At 41.0% G+C, this 23,327-nt stretch overlaps 1 protein-coding gene and 1 non-coding gene across 2 annotated transcripts; both read right to left on the bottom strand.

Moving 5' to 3' along the window:
* Positions 1-5,401: 5,401 nt before the first annotated feature.
* On the bottom strand, positions 5,402-5,507 carry LOC127109442 (small nucleolar RNA R71). Its single transcript, XR_007796730.1, has one exon. It is a non-coding gene; the product is annotated as a small nucleolar RNA R71 (small nucleolar RNA).
* Positions 5,508-21,631: 16,124 nt separating this feature from the next.
* Positions 21,632-22,401, bottom strand: LOC127103556 (predicted GPI-anchored protein 58). The gene is made up of 4 exons (XM_051040807.1): positions 22,291-22,401; positions 22,145-22,222; positions 21,811-22,050; positions 21,632-21,736 (listed from the first exon to the last, which is right to left on the bottom strand). The coding sequence occupies exons 1-4, from the start codon at positions 22,399-22,401 to the stop codon at positions 21,632-21,634; spliced, it is 534 nt and encodes a 177-aa protein (XP_050896764.1).
* Positions 22,402-23,327: the final 926 nt, after the last annotated feature.

The following is a 23,327-nucleotide window of genomic DNA, read 5'->3' as shown; positions in this document are numbered from 1 at the left end:
AATGAACCTTAAGTCAACTTTGACTTCTTTTTGTGAATACTTCTAACTTGTAAATACAATTCACTTCAAGTGATTTTTGTGGTTCCAATGGCCACCTTTGTTAAAACTTTTCATAAACATTAGTCATAGGTTTGAGTTATCATAGTGGTTGATGTAAACCTCACCTTATCCTTAGTGATTGGACTATAAGTCTTCCATACTTATTATAGGATGGATCCCTCACTAGTATGTTGAAGCTCTCCTCACATGGTGGATTGTTGGTTTAGGTTGAGTTTTCTCCCTTTGATAACAAAAGACCTTAAGGCTTTTGATCAAATCAATTCACCAATCTTTTGAGATTTTTACCCCGAACTACGAGGTTCTGATCCTACCTTTGTGATGGTACGTAGGCAATGGGTTCATCCATTCAAACAACAAAATTGTAGATAATATGTATATTCTTTTCTCATCTCCCCAATCATGTTCGCACAAATATTTTCCCAAATACCAACCTACAATACACACTTGCAAAAAGGGTTCCCTTAGAGTAATAAGGATGTTTTGGGTGCTTAAAACCTTCCCATTGCATAACCAACCCCCTTACCCAGATCTCTGACATTTTTATTAGTTTTTGATTTGATAAAACTTCTTCATTGGTTTTTGTTCGCTCTTTAAGCTTTCCTTTGGATAAATAGAAGTGTGGTGGCGACTCGAATTGTATTATTTACTTTTGATTTAGTCAATAAATCTAAAGGTAACGAATACCCCGCTACAGTCGTGTCATCTCAAAACGCCGACACCGACAACCATTGGAACTATGGGGCAACATATGCCCAATTACATGGCTCTCATACACAGAACGTTGGGAATGCTGACGGAGTTTATGGCAAACATGCATAACTTAGGTTTGACTTACAGTGATACCTCATCATCGCCATTCCCTCGTTATCAGGGGTTTGGACCTTTTGAAACCCCATTTGGTCGCCCCTCAGGGTTCGGAATGACGTCTCAATCAGTCCCAACATTTACGTCAAGCTCTGTTGTCGTTATGAGACAACAAATGGACAAAAGTAACCACGAAATGGTACACATGTTGACTCAGCAAATGGGTACTATTTTAAGGCCTTTGATCCAGGATTCGACGCAGAGTTATCAACAGTTGGTGACCCAAATGACCAGGATTGGAGACTTTTTGGGAGCACCAAGGGCTCAAGTGTGTCATAACCCTACGCCTCATCCTCGACTAGAGACTCTGGTTCGACATAAGGAGATGACAGAGGATACGATCGAACAAGAATACCAGGAGTTCAAACACATCCCAAGGGAGGTACGAAGGCCCCCCGTGGTACTGGTTAATGGTAACTAGGATCCCGACCAGGTGGTTCGACAAGTTCGACATGATGCAGTCATAGGGGAACAAAACCTAGAGGCTATCGTCGAACGGATCATAGTACGGAGTGGAGTAAGTCCGTGCCTCCAACGGCCGACATACTCCTCGCCTTTACCAGATTTTATCCTACAGACAGAATTGCCAAGGGGATGGAAAGTCCCTAAATTTACTAAGTTCGCGGGGGATACTGAAGAATCCATTGTCGAACATGTAGCGAGGTACCAGACCGAGGCTGGTGACATAGCAAACAACGAGGACTTAAAGTTGAAATATTTCCTAGGTTCTCTCACAAAAACTGCGTTTACCTGGTTCAAAATGCTACCCCTTCAGTCGATCCAAACATGGACATAGTTGGAAAGGTTGTTCCATGAACAATTTTACATGGGACAATCAAAGATCAGTCTTAAGGAACTAGCAAGCGTTAAGTGAAAGGTCACTGAGTCACTTGACGATTACCTGAACAGGTTTAGACTGTTGAAAGCGTGATGCACTCAAGTCTCTGAACACAAACTAGTCGAAATGGTGGCTAGGGTCTAGATTATTCCATACGGAAGAAGCCGGACACCCAGTACCTTAGGGATATGGCCCAATTGGCCGATAGGGTTAGACGTATCGAACGTTTGAAAGCGGGAAAGTCTAAGGCAGGTTGATATCATAAAAAAGAGAAAGTGTCCTGCATCGAAGTCGAAGGAGACTCTTCCGACGACGAAGATATAATCAACAGGAGTGAGGTCAACATGGCGGAACTCAAGCCCGAACCTCCATATACATGCAAGGTTTTGAAACCATTGAATGGAAAAAACCATGTCGAACCAGAGAGAACAGATAAATACGTCGTTAAGACATATACGTTCGGCGTGTCTAAATCCGACGAGATCTTTGATCTATTGGTAAAAGATGGACAGATTATCGTCCCTTTGGGTTTAAAAGACCCTCCCCTAGAATAGAAAAAGAAAAAGGGATTTTGTAAATTTCATAATTTCCTTGGTCACAAAACTCACCAATGTGTTCTTTTCATAGATTTGGTGGAGAAAGCTCTGAAAGAAGGAAGGCTCTAGTTTGGCGAAAGGCCAAAAATGCAGGTGGATTCTGACCCTTTGAAGGTGGAATAAGCATTGTATGTGGAGCCTATAGACTGCATGATGGTGGAGACTACTGATGGTCTCATTGAGGTTCTCAAAGCAACCTCATTGGCTGAATCATTTGAAGTGATGATGGTCAAAACTACTGAAGGTTTCAAAGTCAAAGACGAAAGGAGGCCTGAGTCGGCCTATCCCCATCCGGGTGAAAGTTTGTCTGACTTCCAGGAGAAGTGCAAGGGGAAAGGATAAAAGGCTCTGTTATGACCAAAGTGCAGCGCGGTATTCGACGAGTAAACCGTCGAAAGACTAGAGGCCGACAAAAAGACCAATAAGGAGGAAAAGTTTGTTGTCCCACGATATGTGTTCGACATACATGAAGCTCCTTGACGAAATGAAGAGTACATGAGACAATTTCAACATCCCCTCCCGAAGACATTCATTCCTCCCACTGATTTTCCACAGGAGAAGTGGATAGAACCTAACAATCAGAGAGGGGGCAAGAAACTGAAACGGAGGGTGTTGGAAAAAGAGGCAACGTCTCCAGAGAAGAGAAGAGGCTACACAATCTCTCCCAACTACAAAGAAAAGAATCTTATGACTAGGACACAGTGGAGACGCCACCAGCAAAACAAAAAAACTGGGAAAGATGTTACCACCCCACAATCGAAGAATTCGAAGACTGTTGGACAAAAGGAACAGGTGTTAGAGGTCAAACGACTTGCAAAAATGGTGGCCAACCAGACAGTGGCCATGACTGTCGACTCGACAGGAAAGAAGGCAGTGATAGCCACTCGGGAAATTGGATTGTTCGTCAGAGATTGAGGGACGACCACGAAACGAAGAAAGATCGAAGGGGGAGGGGCCAGAATATTCTCCCCAACCAGAGGAAGGAGAACCTGGGTATTCTCCTCAAGAGAAGAAAAGGTTTACAAGCAAGCAAAGTGGAAAATAGCAAAAAGGAAAGAAAAAGAGAAGAAAATGGAGAAAAATAGAGAGAATGGGCCACCACACCAAATGGGATTGTGGCGATCATCACTTGGATGTGTGGCGCCCACCACATGATCCAAAAAGGGTGGTGGCGCCCGCCACAAAGCATGAAGATTGTGGCGCTCAACCCTAAAAATGTGGCGCTCGCCACGGAGTCCAAGACTAGGGTTGTGGCAACCTCCACAACCCAATTTTCCCTACTTTTTATCCATGATTTTAGGCACGAATCCGCTCACATTTGGCTACAATTTATGGAAGTGGAAAATATATAAGGAGGGTTGTTTCTCCTCGTAGAAAAATATATCTCTTCCTGCTTTCGATCGTACGCTTAATTTTAGTCAGATTTTATTTTCTTTTAGTTTCCTAGGCAGTTTTTCTTACTTTGTAAAAGTGATAGTTTCTCCACATCGGGGACTATTGCAATTTATTTTACGCATTTGAATTCAATTGTAACGGTTACTCATTGCCGAAGCTTGCCGACATTATTTTAATTGAAGAATCAAGATTCAGTTCCATTTCTCAGTTCGTAATCCAGGTTTTATTTTGATTGCTATTTTATTTATTTATGCCTTATTGTATGTTTGATTTTCCAAATACCATGTTTGCTACTGGATCCATGTCCGGCTAAACCCCTAGGTATCGGTATGTAAAGATCGTCGAAATGACGGGATTCGTAAATAATTGGTGTTGGTCTTTATAAAACTTATTTTCCCGGTTTTAGTTTCTTATTTCATTAAAAATTGTATTTCGTGCAAGAGAACAAAACAAACAAAGGTTACGATCAACAAGAACGAGCGTTTGAGGTTTTAACCAGATAGCTGAAACTAGGCATTAATCCTAAACTGAGCGAGAGCGCTTTAGGATTAATTAGACGTTATTCATATTCAAAAATTACTTTTAAATTCAAAATAAGACCGTGAGAGCCAATCATTCTGGTTTAACAGCATGGTCAGAGTCAATAAAACGAGAGCGTGAGACTAAGTCTTTTTATAAATAATTTCTACTGTAGAATATTTTGACCAATAAGATTACACTAATTATCTATCGAATCTCCGAAGTTTGATATGTTACATACTGATATCCCTTTATCAAATATCTTTATTAATATTATGTTTAAGTTATAGTTATTTCTCTTCATCCCTCCGATCTTAGAACGATCATCAACCTTAGATTTACATAGTAATATTAGATAACAATACGTTCGATTATTAGTCCTTGTGGGTTCGATAATCTTTAAAACTACGTGATCCAACTGTGCACTTGCAGTCACGATTGCCATAGACTTACTAAGTCGCGATCAAGTTTTTGGCTCCGTTTCCGGGTGCTAATTTAGTCAATATCGTAACTCTAGTGTTTCCCAGTATAGACTAAGGCAAACAACTTTATTTCCCTTTCTACATTTGTCGAGTGTATGCCAAGTACTCGCTCTCAAGGCGAGAAGTTAAAGCTATCGCTCAACGAACCTAAGCATTATCTTAGATTAGAAAACCGGATATGAGATTTGATACGAGAACATCGTATCAAGCTAAATCTTCCTGATCTTAATATCCCAATTCCTGAACTAGTTATTCAACCAGAGATGGCCGAAGGACTGCAGAACCGTCCTCTTAAGTACTATGTAATCCCTTCGCAGGATGAACCACATAACCACATTGCTGCCCCTGCCATCGAGGCTAATAATTTCGAGCTAAAACCTTCGTTGTTGTCATCCGTACAGCAAAACCAATTTTCAGGTAGTCCCACGGAGGACCCGAACCTATATTTGTCAGTGTTTTTGCAATACGCAGACATAGTGAAAGCAAATGGTGTCATCCCCGAAGCTATAAGACTATGTCTTTTCCCATTCTCATTAATAGATAAAGCTAGAGCTTGGCTCCAGTCTCTACCATCCAACTTTGTCACTACGTGGAACGAGTTGAAGAAAGTTTTCTTAGCACGATATTTCCCACCTAGTAAGATGGCTATGCTAAGAGCCCAAATAAACGGGTTTAAACAAAAAGATATGAATCACTTTTTGAAGCTTGGGAGAGATACAAAGACATGATGAGGCTTTGTCCATATCACAGTCTAGAAGAATGGTTGATCATCCATACCTTTTACAGCGGTCTCTTGTACAACACAAGATTGATGATAGACGCCGCCGCAGGTGGCGCACTGATGGATAAACCCTACAATGAGGCCTATCAACTTATCGAAAGTATGGCCCAGAATCATTACCAGTGGGGAAGCGAAAGAACCTCCGTAGAGAAACCTCCGACGAAAGGTTGCATGTACGAATTAAGCAGTCTTGGACATGTCAATGCCAAGGTAGATGCTCTTACTCAAAAGATAGACAACTTGACCATACACCCGTAGCTATTGTGGTTGTCGTAGCACCAAACTACGAGATATGCATAGTTCCAGGGCATGCTGCCCCAGAATGTCAACTCCTAACAGGAACCTCCACAGACCAGGTGAACTATGCTCAAGGAAACCCTTACTCAAACACCTATAACCCAGGTTGGAAGAACCATCCTAATTTTTCGTACAAAAACAATTGTATGTACCTAACCAAGCACCTGTTGTACCACCAGAATATCATAAAGCTGCCACAAATACTCAAAATGCTCCTAGGAAGTCGAACCTAGAAATAATGATGGAAAACTTCATAGCCACCCAAGCCCAAACAAATAAGGATTTCCTAAATCAAAACATACAAACTAGTGAGCAAATCAAGCAGTTAGAAAACAAGGTAGACACGTTAGCCACCCATAACAAAATGTTAGAAACACAAATCTCGCAAGTGGCTTAACAACAAGTACATATCGATGCTCCTGCAGGCACATTTCCTGGACAGCCGCAACCAAACCCGAAAGGTCATGCAAATGCTATTATACTACGAAGTGGGACAGAACTAGACGGGCAGACCGATCCTAGAATTCAAAACCCATCCATGCACCAAGAACCTGGTAAGGAAACTAAGAAGGAAGACGATCAAGAGGAAGATAAAAGCTAAGAGGTCGTACAGAAAGAAGAACCTTATGTGCCTCCACCACCATATAAACCCCCGGTCCATTATCCTCAAAGACTTGTTAAATCTAAAAGTGTAGGGAAATTTAAAAAATTCGTAGAGCTTCTAAAACAATTGAATATCACAATACCATTTACAAAAGTTATCACTCAAATGCCTTCATATGCTAAATTTCTCAAAGAAATCTTATCTAACAAGAAGAAGATAGAGGATAACGAAACTATTACACTTACTGTTGAGTGTAGCGCCATAATACAAAACAATATGCCTCATAAGCTGAAAGATCCAGGTAGTTTCTCCATACCCTGTGTAATCGGAAAGTTTGTCATAGACAAAGCACTATGCGACTTAGGACTCAGTATTAGCTTAATGCCCTTGTCCGTATGCGAAAGGCTAAAAATGGGAGAACTAAGACCTACGAGGATGTCCGTACAACTTGTAGATCGTTTTGTTAAATTTCCCGTAGGTATGCTAGAAAACATTCCGGTGTGCATAGGACAATTCTATATTCCTACTGATTTTATAATCATGGATATAAAAGAGGATTCCAACATCCATATCATATTAGGAAGACCATTCCTAGCTACAACCGGAGCTATTATAGATGTTAAGAAAGGCAAGCTAACCTTTGAAGTGGTGAGGAAAAAGTCGAATGCATTTTGACGCAATTCCTAAAGGCACCAGCTATAGACGATACCTGTTGTCTACTAGATGTCATCGCCGAATGTATAAGATAAATGGAGAATGAACAAACATCATACTCTGAAATACTGAAAATTCCAAGGCCTCCTACTTTTGAAGATGAAAATTGGAGTAAGGAATACTAAGATGATAGCCTAAGCGAATGCCTAGCACTAACGCCCGATCATATGCCTTGCCCAAAGAAACCAGCCCTAGAACTCAAGATGCTACCCAAAAATCTAAGGTACGGATTCCTAGACACTGAACTCGAGCGACCTGTAATAGTCAATGTAGACTTAGGGCAGATAGAGACCGAAAAGCTCCTACACATTTTGAGAAAATATCCAACTGTTTTAGGCTACAATATCTTAGATCTAAAAGGAATAAGCCCTTCCATATGCATGCATCGCATAAAGCTAGAGGAAGACAGTAAGACCTCTAGAGAACATCAAAGAAGGATAAATCCCATTATGAGTGATGTAGTAAAGAAAGAAGTGCAAAAGCTGTTAGAAGCAGGTATTATCTACCTGATATCCGATAGTCAATGGGTCAGCCAAGTACATGTCGTACCGAAGAAGGGAGGCGTCACAGTTGTCAATAATGAAAAAGGAGAATCTATAGCACAAAGAATGGTTACTGGAAGTAGAATGTGTATTTATTATAGAAAATTAAACAAATCCACTCGGAAGGATCATTTTCCTTTACCGTTTATCGATAAAATGCTTGAACGATTGGCTAAGCATTCTCACTTTTGCTACTTAAACGTTTATTCAGAATTTTTCCAAATTCCTATTCATCCTGACGATCAAGAGAAAACGACCTTCACATGTCCCTATGGTGCATTCGCCTACCAACGAATGCCATTTGGACTGTGTAATGCTCCCGCAACATTCCAAAGATGTATGATGTCAATTTTTGCTGATTTTATAGATGACATCGTGGAAGTCTTCATTGACGATTTCTCTGTATGAGGACAGAGCCTTGAAGGTTGTTTATCGAATCTTGAAATGGTACTTAAAAAATTCATAAAAGTGAACCTCGTGCTAAACTGGGGAAAATGCCATTTCATGGTCCGACAAGGGATCGTACTTGGACACATAGTATCCGATAAGGGGATTGAAGTCGACAAGGCCAAAATAGAAGTTATAGAAAACCTTCAGCCTCCGAAAACCTTAAGAGAAATTCGAAGCTTCTTAGGACACGCCGATTTATATCGGCGATTCATTAAAGATTTCTCGAAAATCACCAAACCTCTGACTGGCTTATTTATGAAAGACGCTGAATTCATCTTTGATGACAAATTCCTAGAGGAGTTTGAAAAATTGAAAACAGCTCTTATTACCGCGCCTATCATGCAACCGCCCGATTGGAGATTACCCTGTGAAATCATGTGTGACGCTAGTGACTATGTTGTAGGCGCAGTCTTAGGACAAAGAAGGGATAAAAAACTTCATGCAATATACTATGCAAGTAGAACCCTAGACCCTACACAGATGAACTACGCCACCACAGAAAGGGAACTTTTAGCCGTAGTGTTCGCTCCGGATAAATTCCGTTCCTACCTAGTCGGAGCAAAGATAATTATCTATACGGACCATGATGTAATTAGGTATCTGTTAAACAAAAAGGACGCCAAACCAAGACTTCTAAGGTGGATCTTACTATTACAAGAGTTTGACCTAGAAATCAAGGATAAGAGGGACACTGAAAACGTCGTGGCCGATCACTTTTCAAGAATGAAAGATATTGAACCTGAACGAGTGCCTATAAATGATGATTTCCCGTACGAAAGACTCATAGCCCAACTGGAAAGTAATACAGCTAAATATGCGTTAACCCATAAGGATACCAAAACAAACGAGGCAATGGAAGCAATTTACACTAAAACCACATTGCCATGGTACGCTGACTTCGTCAACTACTTAGCAATTGGGGTGCTTCCACCAGACTTGACTTACCAACAAAATAAAAAATTCTTCCACGATCTTAAACATTACTATTGGGATGAGCCTTTGCTTTTCAAGAGAGGCGCCGGTGGAATTTTCCATCGATGTGTCCTCGAAGATGAGGTAGAAATCGTAATCTCCCACTATCATTCTGCCCCCTATTGAGGACATGCAAGCACCTCAAAGACTTGTGCTAAGATCTTGCAAGACAGCCTCTTTTGGCCCATCTGTAGATAGATGTCCACATCGCAATCATTAATTGCGACTGGTGTCAACGCACTGGCAACATATCTAGACCCGACGAAATACCACTTAAAGGCATTTTGGAAGTAGAAGTCTTCGATGTTTGGGGAATCGATTTTATGGGACCATTCCCATCTTCTTTTGGTAACAAGTATATCCTTGTTACAGTCGATTATGTATCAAAATGGATTGAGGCCATAGCCTCTCCAACGAATGACACACGAGTGATAATTAGACTCTTTAAGCGTATAATCTTCCCTAGATTCGGCGTGCCGAGACTTATCATCAGTGATGGTGGCTCCCATTTCATTTCAAGGATTTTTGAAAAGCTATTACTGAAATATGGAGTCCGACACCGCGTAGCAACACCCTATCAACCACAAACGAGTAGGCAAGTATAAGTCTTGAACCGAGATATTAAACAAATCTTAGAAAAGACGGTTGCCACCTCTAGGAAAGATTGGTCTTCAAAATTACACGAAGTCCTATGGGCATATAGGACAGCTTATAAGACCCCAATAGGAACCACACCTTTTAAGCTAGTTTATGGAAAATCATGTCATCTACCGGTAGAATTAGAACATAAAGCATATTGGGCCATTAAGACCCTTAATCTCAATTATACTGCCGCAGGCGAAAAAAGAATATTAGATATCCATGAACTAGAAGAACTTAGACTAGATGCGTATGAGAATGCCCGGATCTATAAAGAAAGAACTAAGAAATGGCACGACAATCGCATATCAAGTAAAGAGTTTAAGGAAGGCGACAAAGTACTTCTGTTTAACTCCCGCCTCAGACTCTTTCTCGGAAAAATTCATTCTAGGTGGTCTGGTCCCTTCAAAATTACCAATATCTTTCCAAATGGAGCGATAGAGATAAAGCGAAAAACGAGCGAACCATTTATAGTAAACGGCCAATGTTTGAAACATTACCACAACATTGACAACAATGATTTTATCAAAAATCTTAAGCTTACAGAGATGCCGGCTCATTCACAAGAATAACATCTATTCTATTTCTGTCGAGCTTACGACAATAAACAAAGCGCTTGGTGGGAGACAACCCACACTCTATCTTTAACTATTTAATTTAATTATCTGAATTTTTGATTATTACTATTGCTTATTTTTCATTCTTTCTTTCTTTCTTATTTCTCATAAAGTCAACCGGTATCTTTCTTTAATATTGACCATTACTAACTTAATGTTGTTATCTACTTGATTTTATCTAGCTACTGACCATCACAATGCAACAAGTAGATTACATGGACATAGTCTTCAGAGACAACGCTCAAAGAAGACGTTTTAAGGCTCTAGCTCAGAGAGAAATGACACTAAGCTTATACCCAGATGAACGCACCATGACCAAATTAGGTATAAGAGACAGTGTTATGTTCCTAATTAACCAACTAGGCTGGGACACTTTTGCTATCAAACGAAAATTTAGTTCCTACAGTAGGTTGACTTTAGAATTCCTAAGCTCCCTAGTTTACCTGCCAAACCATGGTATGAGATTTAACAAAGGCCTCATCACCTTTACGTTGTTTGATAATTACTACCGCTGCACCCATAGAGAAATATCTGAACTTCTAGGATGCTCTAATGGTCCTGATACATTTACCATTACCCAGGAAGACAGGCTCGTAGACCTTGAGTTAGATAACTTTTGGGGTAGCATAACAGGAAACGACCATCTTGAGCTGGGCCTTATGCATTCAGAGAACATACATAACCCTGCCATTCGTTATTTTCATAAGATCCTAGCTCACACCTTATTTGGAAAGGAACAGAACAGAACCTTTGTGTCGAAAGATGAACTCTTTATAATGTATTGTGCATCACAGATCCGACCTGTTAACGCCGCTACATTCATGATAGCTAATTTGCACCGTATAGCACAGGAAGACTATGGACCAATCTTAGTGGGAGGCTTAGTGACCATGATAACCAATGCCATCGGACTGAGACAACCACTTATCAGGCTCAACCCTTTAGGTGGGATACGACCAATGAATATTGAATTTTGCTTCAACACCAGTATCATTAGGAACCTAGATCTGAATGTGTTTGAATTTCTAATTAACCGCCGAGTAGTACACCTATTTACCCTGCCAGACTATAGGACGAGCGTACATGATAGGAACAACTGGCTCTATGATTTGGATGGACCACTAGATGCACCACCTTCTCCTCCAGACACACCCCAAATCTACGACCACTATGACAATTATCTCTTTGACGTTGAATCACATGCCCTGGTTATACCTGCTGCACCTCTCACCGATCATATTGCTTCCATCGAAGCTGTTCAAACAGACGTCAAAAATCTGAGAAGCGAGCTGAGCACCTTGCTCGTGGAGTTCCACAGCTTTATGGATGTAGTGACAGAGAACATGGATCACATTTACCAGCACTTCTACTCGTTTTTTCCTCCTACCAGCAGCCGCCATAATGGCTAATTTATTTGAATATTACGGATTCACTGACATTTATTTTATTTTCTTGTTTGGAATTTTATTGTTGTTTTTTTTACACATTGGGAATTTATTTAATTACTTCATTTCTTTTTATTCCAGTAGATGAATTATATCATATTTTCCCATCTACCCCATTCTTTTATTCTTCAATTTTGCATTTTAATGTCACTTTACTATATCTTGTTTCTCATTCATACCAATATATTATGTTGGTTTTCTTCTAAATGATTATTAAACCATTATTTTATGCCGGTAAATTAAAAATTCAAATGAAAATGGTTGTCAAAGCAATAAAGAGACCCACACATGGGAGCAAACAACACTGCATATGGCGCCTGCCACACACAGGCTGTAGCACCCATGTGAGGACTGTGGTGCCCGCCACAAGCCCCTAGTGGCGCCCTCTCCGAACATAAAAAGTGGCACCGGCCACTACATTGCCTTTCGCATGCATGCTACTGTGCACTATTTGTCACATTAAATCCTTTAATTGCTTTGTCCCTTGCATGCTTGACAATGTCTTAAATCCTTTTCAACCATTTTCAAATTCTTTGACCAAGGCATTGAAGACCGTAAATGAAATTTATTTCATTAATCAATTTCCAACCACCATCATCTTTATATAAAACATCAACATAACATCACCAAACCACACCTCTCATAAGCATAATTCTCCTCTCTTGCTATATTCTTACTACACTATACAAGAAGTGAAAAATTCATCATGGCATAGATGAGGGAATACAAAATAGTGTTCAGAAACAGCGAGCCAGGTGAGCTACAGGAAGAGACGTACACGACTCTAAGCGCAAGAAAGATCGAATCAACAAGGTATGTCGATGATACCTGTTTATTTTCCTTAGGAATTTTAGATAGTGTTAACTATATGCTAGACACTTAAAATTTAAATCATTTCCTATCTCTTAAGGACCCTGTCTATGCTCAATTAACACTGGAATTTCTAAGTTCGTTAATTTTTAGTCTCACACCCAACACAAACTGTTCTAGTGGGACTGTCCAGTTTCGATTGTTCAACATCGAATATGCCCTTACATTTTCCCAATTAGCGGACCTGCTACATTTTCCCCATGGGGATGGCGTAGTAAGTGAGGTCCCAGATATTGAGGGTTGGCAACGCGCCTTTCAACCATTTTGGAGGGTAATAACCGGTACAGTAACCCATAGTTTTGAAGGAAACAGAGCCACTTTAATTCACAACCCGGCTATTCGATATTTCCGCAAAATATTGGTATCCACCATTTTCGGTCGAGCAAATTCTAACAAGGTGAACGAAAAAGAACTCTTTTATTTGTACGCCACATTTTTGTCACAAAAGGTGAATATCGTCCCTTTTATGCTATCTCACATGCAGGGCATTGTCAATGAGAAGAGAGACCCAATTTTTTTGGAGGTTTAATAACCTCCATAGCCAGAGTCCTAGGACTCGAAGAAAAATTCTCCAGGCTAACCCCGCTCCCGCATTATGCCATTGACATAGACATGGCAAAGAGCATGAAATTGGTAAAACGAAAGGGAGACGGTAAGTTTAATTTAATAATTGCAAATAATGTCTTACAAGATTTCATCCTCCCAAATCCATCTCGCATAGATGTGCGAAACCCGGAAGAATATTGTTATATTAATGATTCGGTGCCTAACCAAGTCCCCGTGCACATTCCTGGGAATGTAGCTGCTGGCGGGGACACCGATAAGGATTACATTCCGGAGCAAGCTACTCCCGCTACTGACCCACACACCACACACATGTCATCTGAAAATGTTGTAGGTACATCCTCCAACCAAAGACCCAGAAGAAGAAATGTGACACCATCCACTCTTGATGAGATCTATGTTGAACTATTGCGGCGTAGCGAATTAGAAGCTCAGCACGACCTACAAATCCAAAACATGGAAGCTCAGCAAACTAAAATGATGCAAATCCTTCGCCAAATGCAGCATGATCAACACGTCTACGCTTTCAGAACCGAATCGAACATGTCTGGCTTGATCGATGAAATGGAAACATTGACAATACGTATGGAAGACCTACAAGACTATACGCCACCTCACCAGCCAGGAAATGGTGGACATGCACGTACACGTGGCAGAAGGTGCCAGTAGAAGACTACCCAGGTTCTACCTTTCTTTCCTACCTTATGTCGTTGCATTTGGGACAATGCACGGTTTAAGTATGGGGGAGGAAGCTTTACCGCTTTTATTTATCGCTTTCTAGATATATTTAAATTATTGTTATTTTATTTTTCTTAAGTGTCAGTCAAGTTAAATATCAATGTGTTGTCGAGTCTTTATGCGTGGTTTCCGTTATTTACTAATTCTCCTATTTGCTTAAGCCATACAAAAAATTTTGCAAAAATCTAGACTTAGAGATACAGTACATCTTTTGAAAATTCTAACCTATAAATCAAACTAAGGTTGAATTATAGAGATTTGGAAAAACTTTATAAGATCGGTATCGTTTTAACACCTTAAATCTCCCAAATATTAGATCGGTTTGAGTACTTGTCATGCCATAGCCTTAAATTCTATCCTTTAATATTCCTTAAGTAGTTTATGTAGCAGTCAGCACCATCCTAAGCACACACTACGCAAGAAGTCGATGCAAATAAGTGTATTATCTCAAGCTTAAAAGAAGAAAAGACTACGAAATGTATGAAAAATGTGGTTCCTTCTAAGTTAGGTGACCCTCACCCGGTCATTTAGCCCAACGGTATAACCATCTTTAATTATTATTTGAGCCAAAGTGCGAAAAAGAAAGAAATAAATAATGATGAGATCATAGTCACTAACAGACTATCTTGCTATGAATGTGAAAGGATAACAGGCTTAATGTGATTGCGCCAGAATGAAAAAGGATAAAAAGAAGGTTTAGTAAGGTAGAGTTAGGCATGACAACATGATTCAAATTGGTTTGTATAGGAGGGAGACTTATGATTGCAATATTATGACTATGTGTTCCAACGATACCCTTAGTGTGTAAGTGAGTACCTGTTAATGCAATTTTTAACCAAAGTAAAGTTTATAGACTAGAATGAGTATCCGAACGCAACTGTGTCTTTTAGAAGCCTTGATACTTCATGCTGCAAAGATATTACCAAACTTTTTATTCATATACGTAGCATTTGTTTGAGGACAAGCAAAGGTTTAAGTATGGGGGAGTTTGATAACGCGAAAACATATCGTATTTTTGGCTTCATATGCATTTATTTTTACTTGATTAACACTTATTATTATGCAGTATTTTATGTTTATTGCAGATATTTATCGAATAAAAGGTTTACAAGCAAGCAAAGTGTAAAATAGCAAAAAGGAAAGAAAAAGAGAAGAAAATGGAGAAAAATATAGAGAATGGGCCACCACACCAAATAGGCTTGTGGCGCCCATCACTTGTACGTGTGGCGCCCGCCACATGATCCAAAGAGGGTGGTGGCGCCCGCCACAAAGCATGAAGATTGTGGCGCTCAACCCTAAAAATTTGGCGCTCACCACGGAGTCCAAGACTAGGATTGTGGCAACCGCCACAACCCAGTCTTCCCTACTTTTTCTCCATGATTTTAGCCACGAATCCACTCACTTTTGGCTAAAATTTAGAGAAGTAGAAAATATATAAGGAGGGTTGTTTCTCCTTGCAGAAAAATCTATCTCTTCCTGCTTTCGATCGTATGCTTAACTTTAGTCAGATTTTATTTTCTTTTAGTTTCCTAGGCAGTTTTTATTACTTTGTAAAAGTGTTAGTTTCTCCACATCGGGGTCTATTGCAATTTATTTTACGCATTTGAATTCAATTGTAATGGTTACTCATTGCCAAAGCCTACCAACATTATTTTAATTGAAGAATCAAGATTCAGTTCCAGTTCCCAATTCGTAATCTAGGTTTTATTTTGATTACTATTTTATTTATTTATACCTTATTGTATGTTTGATTTTCCAAATACCATGCCTGTTACTGGATCCATGTCCGACTAAACCCCTAGGTATTGGCATGTAAAGACCATCGAAATGACGAGATTCGTAAATAATTGGTGTTGGTTTTTATAAAACTTATTTTCCCGGTTTTAGTTTCTTATTTCATTAAAAATTGTTTTTCGTACGAGAGTACAAAACAAACAAAGGTAACGGTCAACAAGAACGAGAGTTTGAGATTTTAACCAGATAGCTGAAACTAGGCATTAATCCTAAACACAGCGAGAGCGCTTTAGGATTAATTAGACTTTATTCATATACAAAAATTACTTTTAAATTCAAAATGAGACTACGAGAGCCAAGCATTCTGGTGTAAGAGTATGGTCAGAGTAAATAAAATGAGAGTGTGTGACTAAGTCCTTTTTATAAATAATTTCTACTATAGAATATTTTGACCAATAAGATTACACCAAATATCTATCGAATCCCCGATGTTTGATGCGTTACATACCGATATCCCTTTATCAAATATCTTTATTAATACTCTGTTTACGTTATAGTTATTTCTCTTCATCCCTCCAATCTTAGAATGATCATCGACCTTAGATTTACATAGTAACATTAGATAACAATACGTTCAATTATTAGTGCTTGTGCGTTCAATAATCTTTAAAACTACGCGATCCGACTGTGCACTTGCAGTCATGATTCCCATAGACTTACTAAGTCGCGATCACACAACGACATGGTGGAAGAGCAGAAAACAATGTTTGAAAGGCCCAGTCCTGGGATGGTGTACCATCTAAAACCATTGTTCATCAAAGCTAAGATGGATGGCGTGGCGGTGAATAAGGTTTTTGTCGAAGGAGGTGCTGCAGTCAACCTAATGCCCTATACTCTGTTCAGGAAGATAGGAAAAGTCGATGAAGATCTCCGACAACACAACATGGTCCTTTCAAATTATGAAGGGAAGACCATCAATATAATGGGGGTGGTCCAGGTCGACCTCGCGGTAAGCACAACAACACGTTCAACATTCTTTATGGTAATAGACTCAAAGGCCAACTTCAACTTACTCTTGGGTCGAGAATGGATCCATGGAATAGGGGTTGTTCCCTCAACGGTCCACCAAAGGCTCATAATCTGGAGAAAATACGGCATCATAGAGAATATTGAGGCCGACCAAAGCTATTACTGGGTCAATGACAGGGGTTCCAAGAGGTCGTTTGACCAACATTTGGCGAACATAGCACCGTGTGATGATGAGTCGGGATCCTATACTTCCATCAATACAGGTCGAGTTCTGAACTTGGACCCTGATCATGGTTTCATCTGAGATAACGAGGAAGACACAGGATCAGAGACGGGAATCCCACATACGGGGTGGCAAACAGTCGTCGAAGATGATCGCTGAGTCAGAAAGCCTGGCTCAAATTTCGGCTTATTTGGCTGAAAATAAGAGGAAGTCGATTCTAGAAAGGAAGAGACTCCAGAATTTAGCATGTGAGGCCGAAAGTCTAAATGATGGTCGAATAGACCAGACAACAACTTCAGAAAGCCGAAGGCTCGATTATATCTATGACAATGAGCCTTTGGGGTTCGAAAAGAACCTATAAAATAAGCCTCAGAAGATACAGGCACAAGATCCCCTCGAATCGATCGACCTGGGAAATGGGACCATAAAAAGACCAACCTACATAAGTACTAAGGTGGGGTCAGAGATGAAGGCAAGGTTAGTCGAGGTGTTAACTGAATACAAAGACTGATTTTCTTGGGATTGTGACGAAATGTCGGGTTTGGATAGAAGTGTAGTAGAACATCGACTGCCTATCTAACCTAGGAAGAGGTCGGTGAAGCAACATCCTCGACGATTTGCTCCGAATGTCAATTCAAAGATCAAGCAAGAAATCGAAAGACTCCTAAAATGTCGTTTCATAAGGATGGCAAGGTACGCCGAATGGCTGGCCAAAATAGTGCCCGTCATCAAGAAAAACGGATCTCTTAGCATTTGTATAGATTTCAGGGATCTAAACAATGCCACGCCAAAGGATGAATATTCAATGCCAATGGCGGAAATGTTGGCCGACTCGGCCGCAAGTTTTAATTATATCTGAGCCTACTTGATGGATACTCTAGCTACAATCAGATTCTCATTACCGAAGAAGATGTTCCTAAGACAGCGTTTTGATGCCCTGGTGCGCTGGGGACATACGAGGGGGTCGTCATGCCGTTTGGTTTAAAAAATGCAAGAGAAACTTACCAAAGGGCCATGAATGCCATCTTTCATGACTTAATTGAGAAGTTCATGCAGGTATATATCAACGACATCATGGTGAAATCGTCATCTCAAGAGGGGCACCTAGATCACCTTCGATGCTCATTTGACAGAATGAGGAAATATGGATTGAAAATGAATCCATTGAAGTTTGCTTTCAGGGTACACGCATGTGACTTCCTGGGATTTGTGGTACACAAACGAGGTATAGAGATCAATCAGAACAAGACGAAGGCGATCTTAGACCTCAAAAGCCCATCTACAAAGAAACAGCTCCGATCTTTGTTAGGGAAAATAAACTTCTTAAGAAGGTTCATATCGAACTTAAGTGGCAAAACAAAGGTGTTTTCACCACTGCTTAAAATTAAGAAGGAAGGTGATTTTCACTGGGGTCCTGAACAACAAGAGGCTTTCGACGCGATCAAGGGGTATCTTACCAAGCCTCCTATCATGTTTCCCCCTAGTAGAAATAAAAGTATGAGTTTATATATTAATGCATCTGATACAACTATAGGGAGCATGTTAGCCCAAGAGGATTGTAATGGTGTCGAAAGGCCCATATATTACCTCTGTAGAATGTTGGCAGATGCTGAAACTAGGTATAGTCTCATAGAAAAACTATGTATGTGTTTGTACTTTGCCTGTATGAAATTAAAACAATATATAAAGTTAGTCGATGTTTATGTTTCGTCTCACTACGATATTATTAAACATATGTTGTCTAAGCCTATTCTACATAGTAGAATTGGGAAATGGGCACAGCCGTTGACAAAGTTTTCTCTAACTTTCAAGCCTTTAAAGGCCATGAAAGGCCAGATCGTGGCGGATTTTATAGTGGATCATGTCGTGGTCGAATCATCCCTAAATTTGGTCGACACCGCGCCATGGCGTCTCTATTTCGATGGTTCAAGTCACAAAGACGGAACAAGAATCGAGGTTTTGATATTATCCCCTTAGGTAGGCCCTACGAAGTTTAAGTATAGGATCGACGAGAAGTGTTCTACCAACGAAGCCGAATACGAGGCCTTAATAGTTGGCCTTTAGTTATTGAAATAGTTGGGAGCCAGTCGAATCGAGGTAAGGGGAGACTCAGAGTTGATAATAAAGCAAGTCATGCGTGAATATAAATGCATCAAGGGGAGTCTGCTGAAATACTTTGTGACTGCAACGCGGTTGCTAGAACATTTCGAAATTGCGGACATAAGACATATCCCTAGGAACGAGAACCAAGAGGCCAACGAGCTGGCCCAAGTCGCTTCAGGGTATAAGATGTCGAAGTCGAAGTTTCAAGAAATGATCAAAGTTACGGAAAAAATGGTGTCAAGTACACTCCCAACAGAGGACGTCCTCGACGAGAACGTCAGTCGTGGTAAAGAGCCCGAAGAAGAGTGTCGAGAAACCTAGGGAGTCGAAGAGGTGGGGGAACATGAATTTTTATCTATCAACAGTTCATCACCGACAGATTGGAGAAAGCCGATCATCGACTACTTGGAGAACCCAGTCGGAGGTACTGACAAAAAAACCAAGTATAGGGCTCTAAGATATGTGTGGCCAGGCAACGAATTGCTAAAGAAGACACCATAAGGGTTACTACTCAAGTGTTTGGGAGATACCGAAGCATATTTGGCCATCTACAAAATGCACAGTAAGGCCTATGACGCCCACCAAGCAGGCCATAAAATGAAGTGGTTGTTGTTCCGACAAGAGGTTTATTGGCCCAGCATATTGAAAGATTGCATTGAGTTTGCCAAAGGATGTCAGGAATGTCAAAGGCACGCGGGTATCCATCATATGTCGGCAAGTGAGTTGCATGCCATTATCAAACCATGGCCCTTTAGGGGGTGGGCATTAGACATCATTGGAGAAATTGGACCGGCTTCATCGAAACAACAGAAGTTTATCCTAGTCGGGATATACTATTTCACCAAATGGGTCAAAGTTATCCCTCTAGTAAAGGTGGACCAAGAGGTGGTAATCAAATTAATTTAGAGGCATATCGTGTATAGGTTTGGTATACAAGAAACCATTACGATGGATCGAGGGTCAGTATTCGTGGGACAAAACATGCAGGAGTTTTCCAACGAGACGGATTTTAGATTGGTTACCTCTACACCTTAATATGCACAGGAAAATGGCCAGGTATAAGCAGCCAACAAGGTAATAATAAGTCTGATTAAGAAGCACGTTTGTAAAAGGCCAAAGAATTGGCACAAGACTTTGGACAAAATTTTGTGGGCGTATCGAACGTCCCCCAAAGAGGCGACGAATTCGACGCCATTTTGACTAACGTTTGGTCATGATGCCATATTGTCGGCGGAGATATGTTTATAGTTCGTCAGAATCCAGCGCCAAAATGAACTTCAGTAAGAGTAATACTGGAACATGATATGCGACGAGTTGGCCGATTTAGACGAAGAAAGGTTGGTTGCAGTCGAAATGTTGATCCGAAAAAAGGAACGCGTAGCCAAGGTATACAATATAAAAATAAAGGGAAAAACCTTTATTGGTAATGACTATGTGTGGAAAGTAATTTTGCCCATGGATCGTCGGGATCGAACCTTGGGTAAGTGGTTACAAAATGGGAAGGACCATTTCGAGTAACTCGGACATACAATAACAATGCATATGAAATTGAAGAACTTGGAAGGGATCAAAGGGTATTAAGAGTAAAAGGAAAATAGTTGAAGAAATAAAAACCTATGCTACAGGAAATACGGATCCAAACATAAAGTTTCATTGATTTTGGAGAAAGTGTCCATAAAGGACATTACAATTATGGTCGACAGACCTACAAAAAAATTGAAGAAAAATTTAGATGCGGAATCTAGATTTGAAATCCTCAAACACGACCATCTCATGCTTAATCCTATTATCCAAATAGATTTTCTTCCCACGTAGATACTTGATGTCGACTTCAATTTTGAGGGCTCTCTCCCCATGAGATACCCCTCTCATGACCTCACTGTCGATCGCCTCCTGCTCAGGGATCCCTTCAACCGTCTCCAAGGAAGCCTTATACGTTTCCACTTCGGCAATCGTTTTGTGAAGCTCCGTGATTTGGGCTTGGTAATCAGAGATTTGTTGATCGAAGACTTCCTGCTGTCGGAGACGTTCTTCCTTCTTGTGTTCGAACTCATCAAGCTCCCGTTCACAAGCCTCACTGCAATCCCATTCGACCTTCGCCTCATTGAGTTTCATGTTTATTTAGAGGTCAACATTGTGTCGGAGGTTCAGATCCTTGGTGAATTGAGTGAAGAAAGCCTCGAACTCGACAAAATACTTCACCATTGAGGCTGGAAGGTCACGAAGGGCCAGAGAATCTAGGAATTTGAAGATATCACGAAAGACCTCCCCATGTTTCCTAAGAGTATCCGAGAATCCATCGTCGCAGATTGACGCCTTCAGCTGCTGAAGGATGAAGACAACCTCTGCATGAAGCTCTGAGGAATCATCGACAACAGTTGATGAGGGTGGTGCGTCAGTTGACAACAGGCGAATTTGTTGTAGTTTTCTCAAGTCCTCTACATGATTTCAGTGTTTGATTAGCCTTATGTCGTCCGGAGTCAGAAGGTTGATTGTTGCATTTTCATCCGGAGGTGTCAGAGAAGCAGGAGGTTGAGGGCCGTAGGAGAATCAGGTTAAAACTCAGTTTGTTGTTGTGGGCTTAAGGCAGCATCAGCGAGGGGATGTTCAGTCGAATCCCTGACTTCGGTCTCGACCTCAATCGGGGAACCCAGAGGTCCCTGAAAAAACACAAGTGGTAGATCACAAAGCAGAAGGAAACCCCATGAATGGAGAGAGAAGTATGAGCCAGTACCTGGAGGTCGACAAAAGGCGAAGCAGTAGGAGTCCTTTCTGAATCCCAGGGGGGTGGAACCTCTTCGAATTCTTTTTGGATGGTCGGGCGAGCCCTATGGTCCACCTTGGTTAGAGTTTTTTTAGACAGAGCCTTCTTCCGCCACGTAGGAGTAGGTGGAGTCTTGGGCGGAGCCTTCGACGGAGAGAAAATGTGGGAGTGTGCACTCCCTTCTGAATCTTCGTCTTCCGCCACGGGCGCCTCTTAGGACACCTGAATATGGAGACATATAAAGAAATGTTTAAAGAGGAAAAGTTTCAGCTGAAAAATGGTTCGGAAAAAGAATGGGTCATACCTGTGGAGGAGGGGTCGAAGGCACCCGTTGCTTTTTCAGAGGTTTTGCCAGAGGCGGTTCAGCAACCCGCTTTCGACCCTAAATAGCAAAAAACCGACAGATTGGCAGAACACCAAGTAAATAAAGTTAAGTCAGTGTATAGGTACCTTCTTAGGGGCTTCGTCAATGTCGGGCTTTTGGATTTTTGGGTCGGGAGCAATAACAGACGGAGGAGGAGGCTCTATATCGCTGGCGAGGGTGGAAAGTGCATCGACCATGTGCTGGAGGAACTGGTCGCTGGCAAAGGAGAAATTTAAGTAACAGTTCCACCAATCATCAAACTCAGTGGTCGTCAGAAAAGATTGCTGGAACCGAAAAACTGGGAGTTCATAGCGGTTGTTGGATCGACAAAAACGAAGGCAGGCCCTGTGGTCATTAGCCGTCAGTGATCGACCAGACTAAATGATGTCGGTATCATGAGATACTAGAGACTTTTGGACCATTTGGATCAGGCCAAGTTGGCGAGCGATAAGGTTCGACTGGTGGCTCATGAAGCCGAATCCCTTCGACCCTGGTTCAATCCTGTATGACAGTAAAGTTGGAGACAAAACAGCCCTCCATATAGCATTCGACTGTGCTGCAGTTTGGGGAGAGCTTCCAGGGAAAGGATCCTTGAACCATTTGGGGCCGAAATTCCTGTCAGTAAACGACGTCATACCAGGAGCGAACTTGTCCGCTTTAATGAACATGTTGAGATATTTCATGAAGATGCTGGCACTGGGGGTTTCCTGACAGGTCTTTGTTCAGTCGCATAATACGTTCCGACGTGATGTATCCTAGTTGATACTCGAAGGTAGCGTTTAGCCAGTGTTGCATGAGCCACAAAGGACCTGACAAATTCAAAGATTTAGGGGTTTTGGCGAGGAGTTTCAGCTTCAAGGTTGCCAATCCTAGGTCCTGGTACAAAGAAGCCAGCAGAAGTTTTCCCAACGATATGTGTCGACCCTCATGTATCTGGATCGCCAGGGCAATATAACTCTGGGCTAACTGCAGTGACCCGGGACAGAAGACATAATAAGAAATCCATAGGGTGAGGAAAGTTATGTGTTCTTCATCAGACACTTCGATAGAATCTTTTTTGTGATGGTGTTCAATGTAATTCAGGAGGCTGGCCCAACCAAATGTGAAGGTATTCCCTGTCGAC

This window comes from Lathyrus oleraceus, chromosome 7, assembly GCF_024323335.1.
Source record: "Lathyrus oleraceus cultivar Zhongwan6 chromosome 7, CAAS_Psat_ZW6_1.0, whole genome shotgun sequence".
Classification (NCBI taxonomy): Eukaryota; Viridiplantae; Streptophyta; class Magnoliopsida; order Fabales; family Fabaceae; genus Lathyrus; species Lathyrus oleraceus.
The sequence above is the reverse complement of the archived record's forward strand: the minus strand, read 5'-3'. Positions and strand labels throughout refer to the sequence as shown.

What these genes read in the sequence shown, in the direction of transcription:
- LOC127103556 (XM_051040807.1), bottom strand. Translation starts at nt 22,401, where the DNA reads ATGGTCGATGCACTTTCCACCCTCGCCAGCGATATAGAGCCTCCTCCT. An exon ending in TTGACGAAGCCCCTAAGAAG is followed by an intron (nt 22,223 to 22,290) that starts GTACCTATACAC and finishes TTTGCTATTTAG; the next exon opens with GGTCGAAAGCGGGTTGCTGA. An exon ending in CTTCGACCCCTCCTCCACAG is followed by an intron (nt 22,051 to 22,144) that starts GTATGACCCATT and finishes GTGTCCTAAGAG; the next exon opens with GCGCCCGTGGCGGAAGACGA.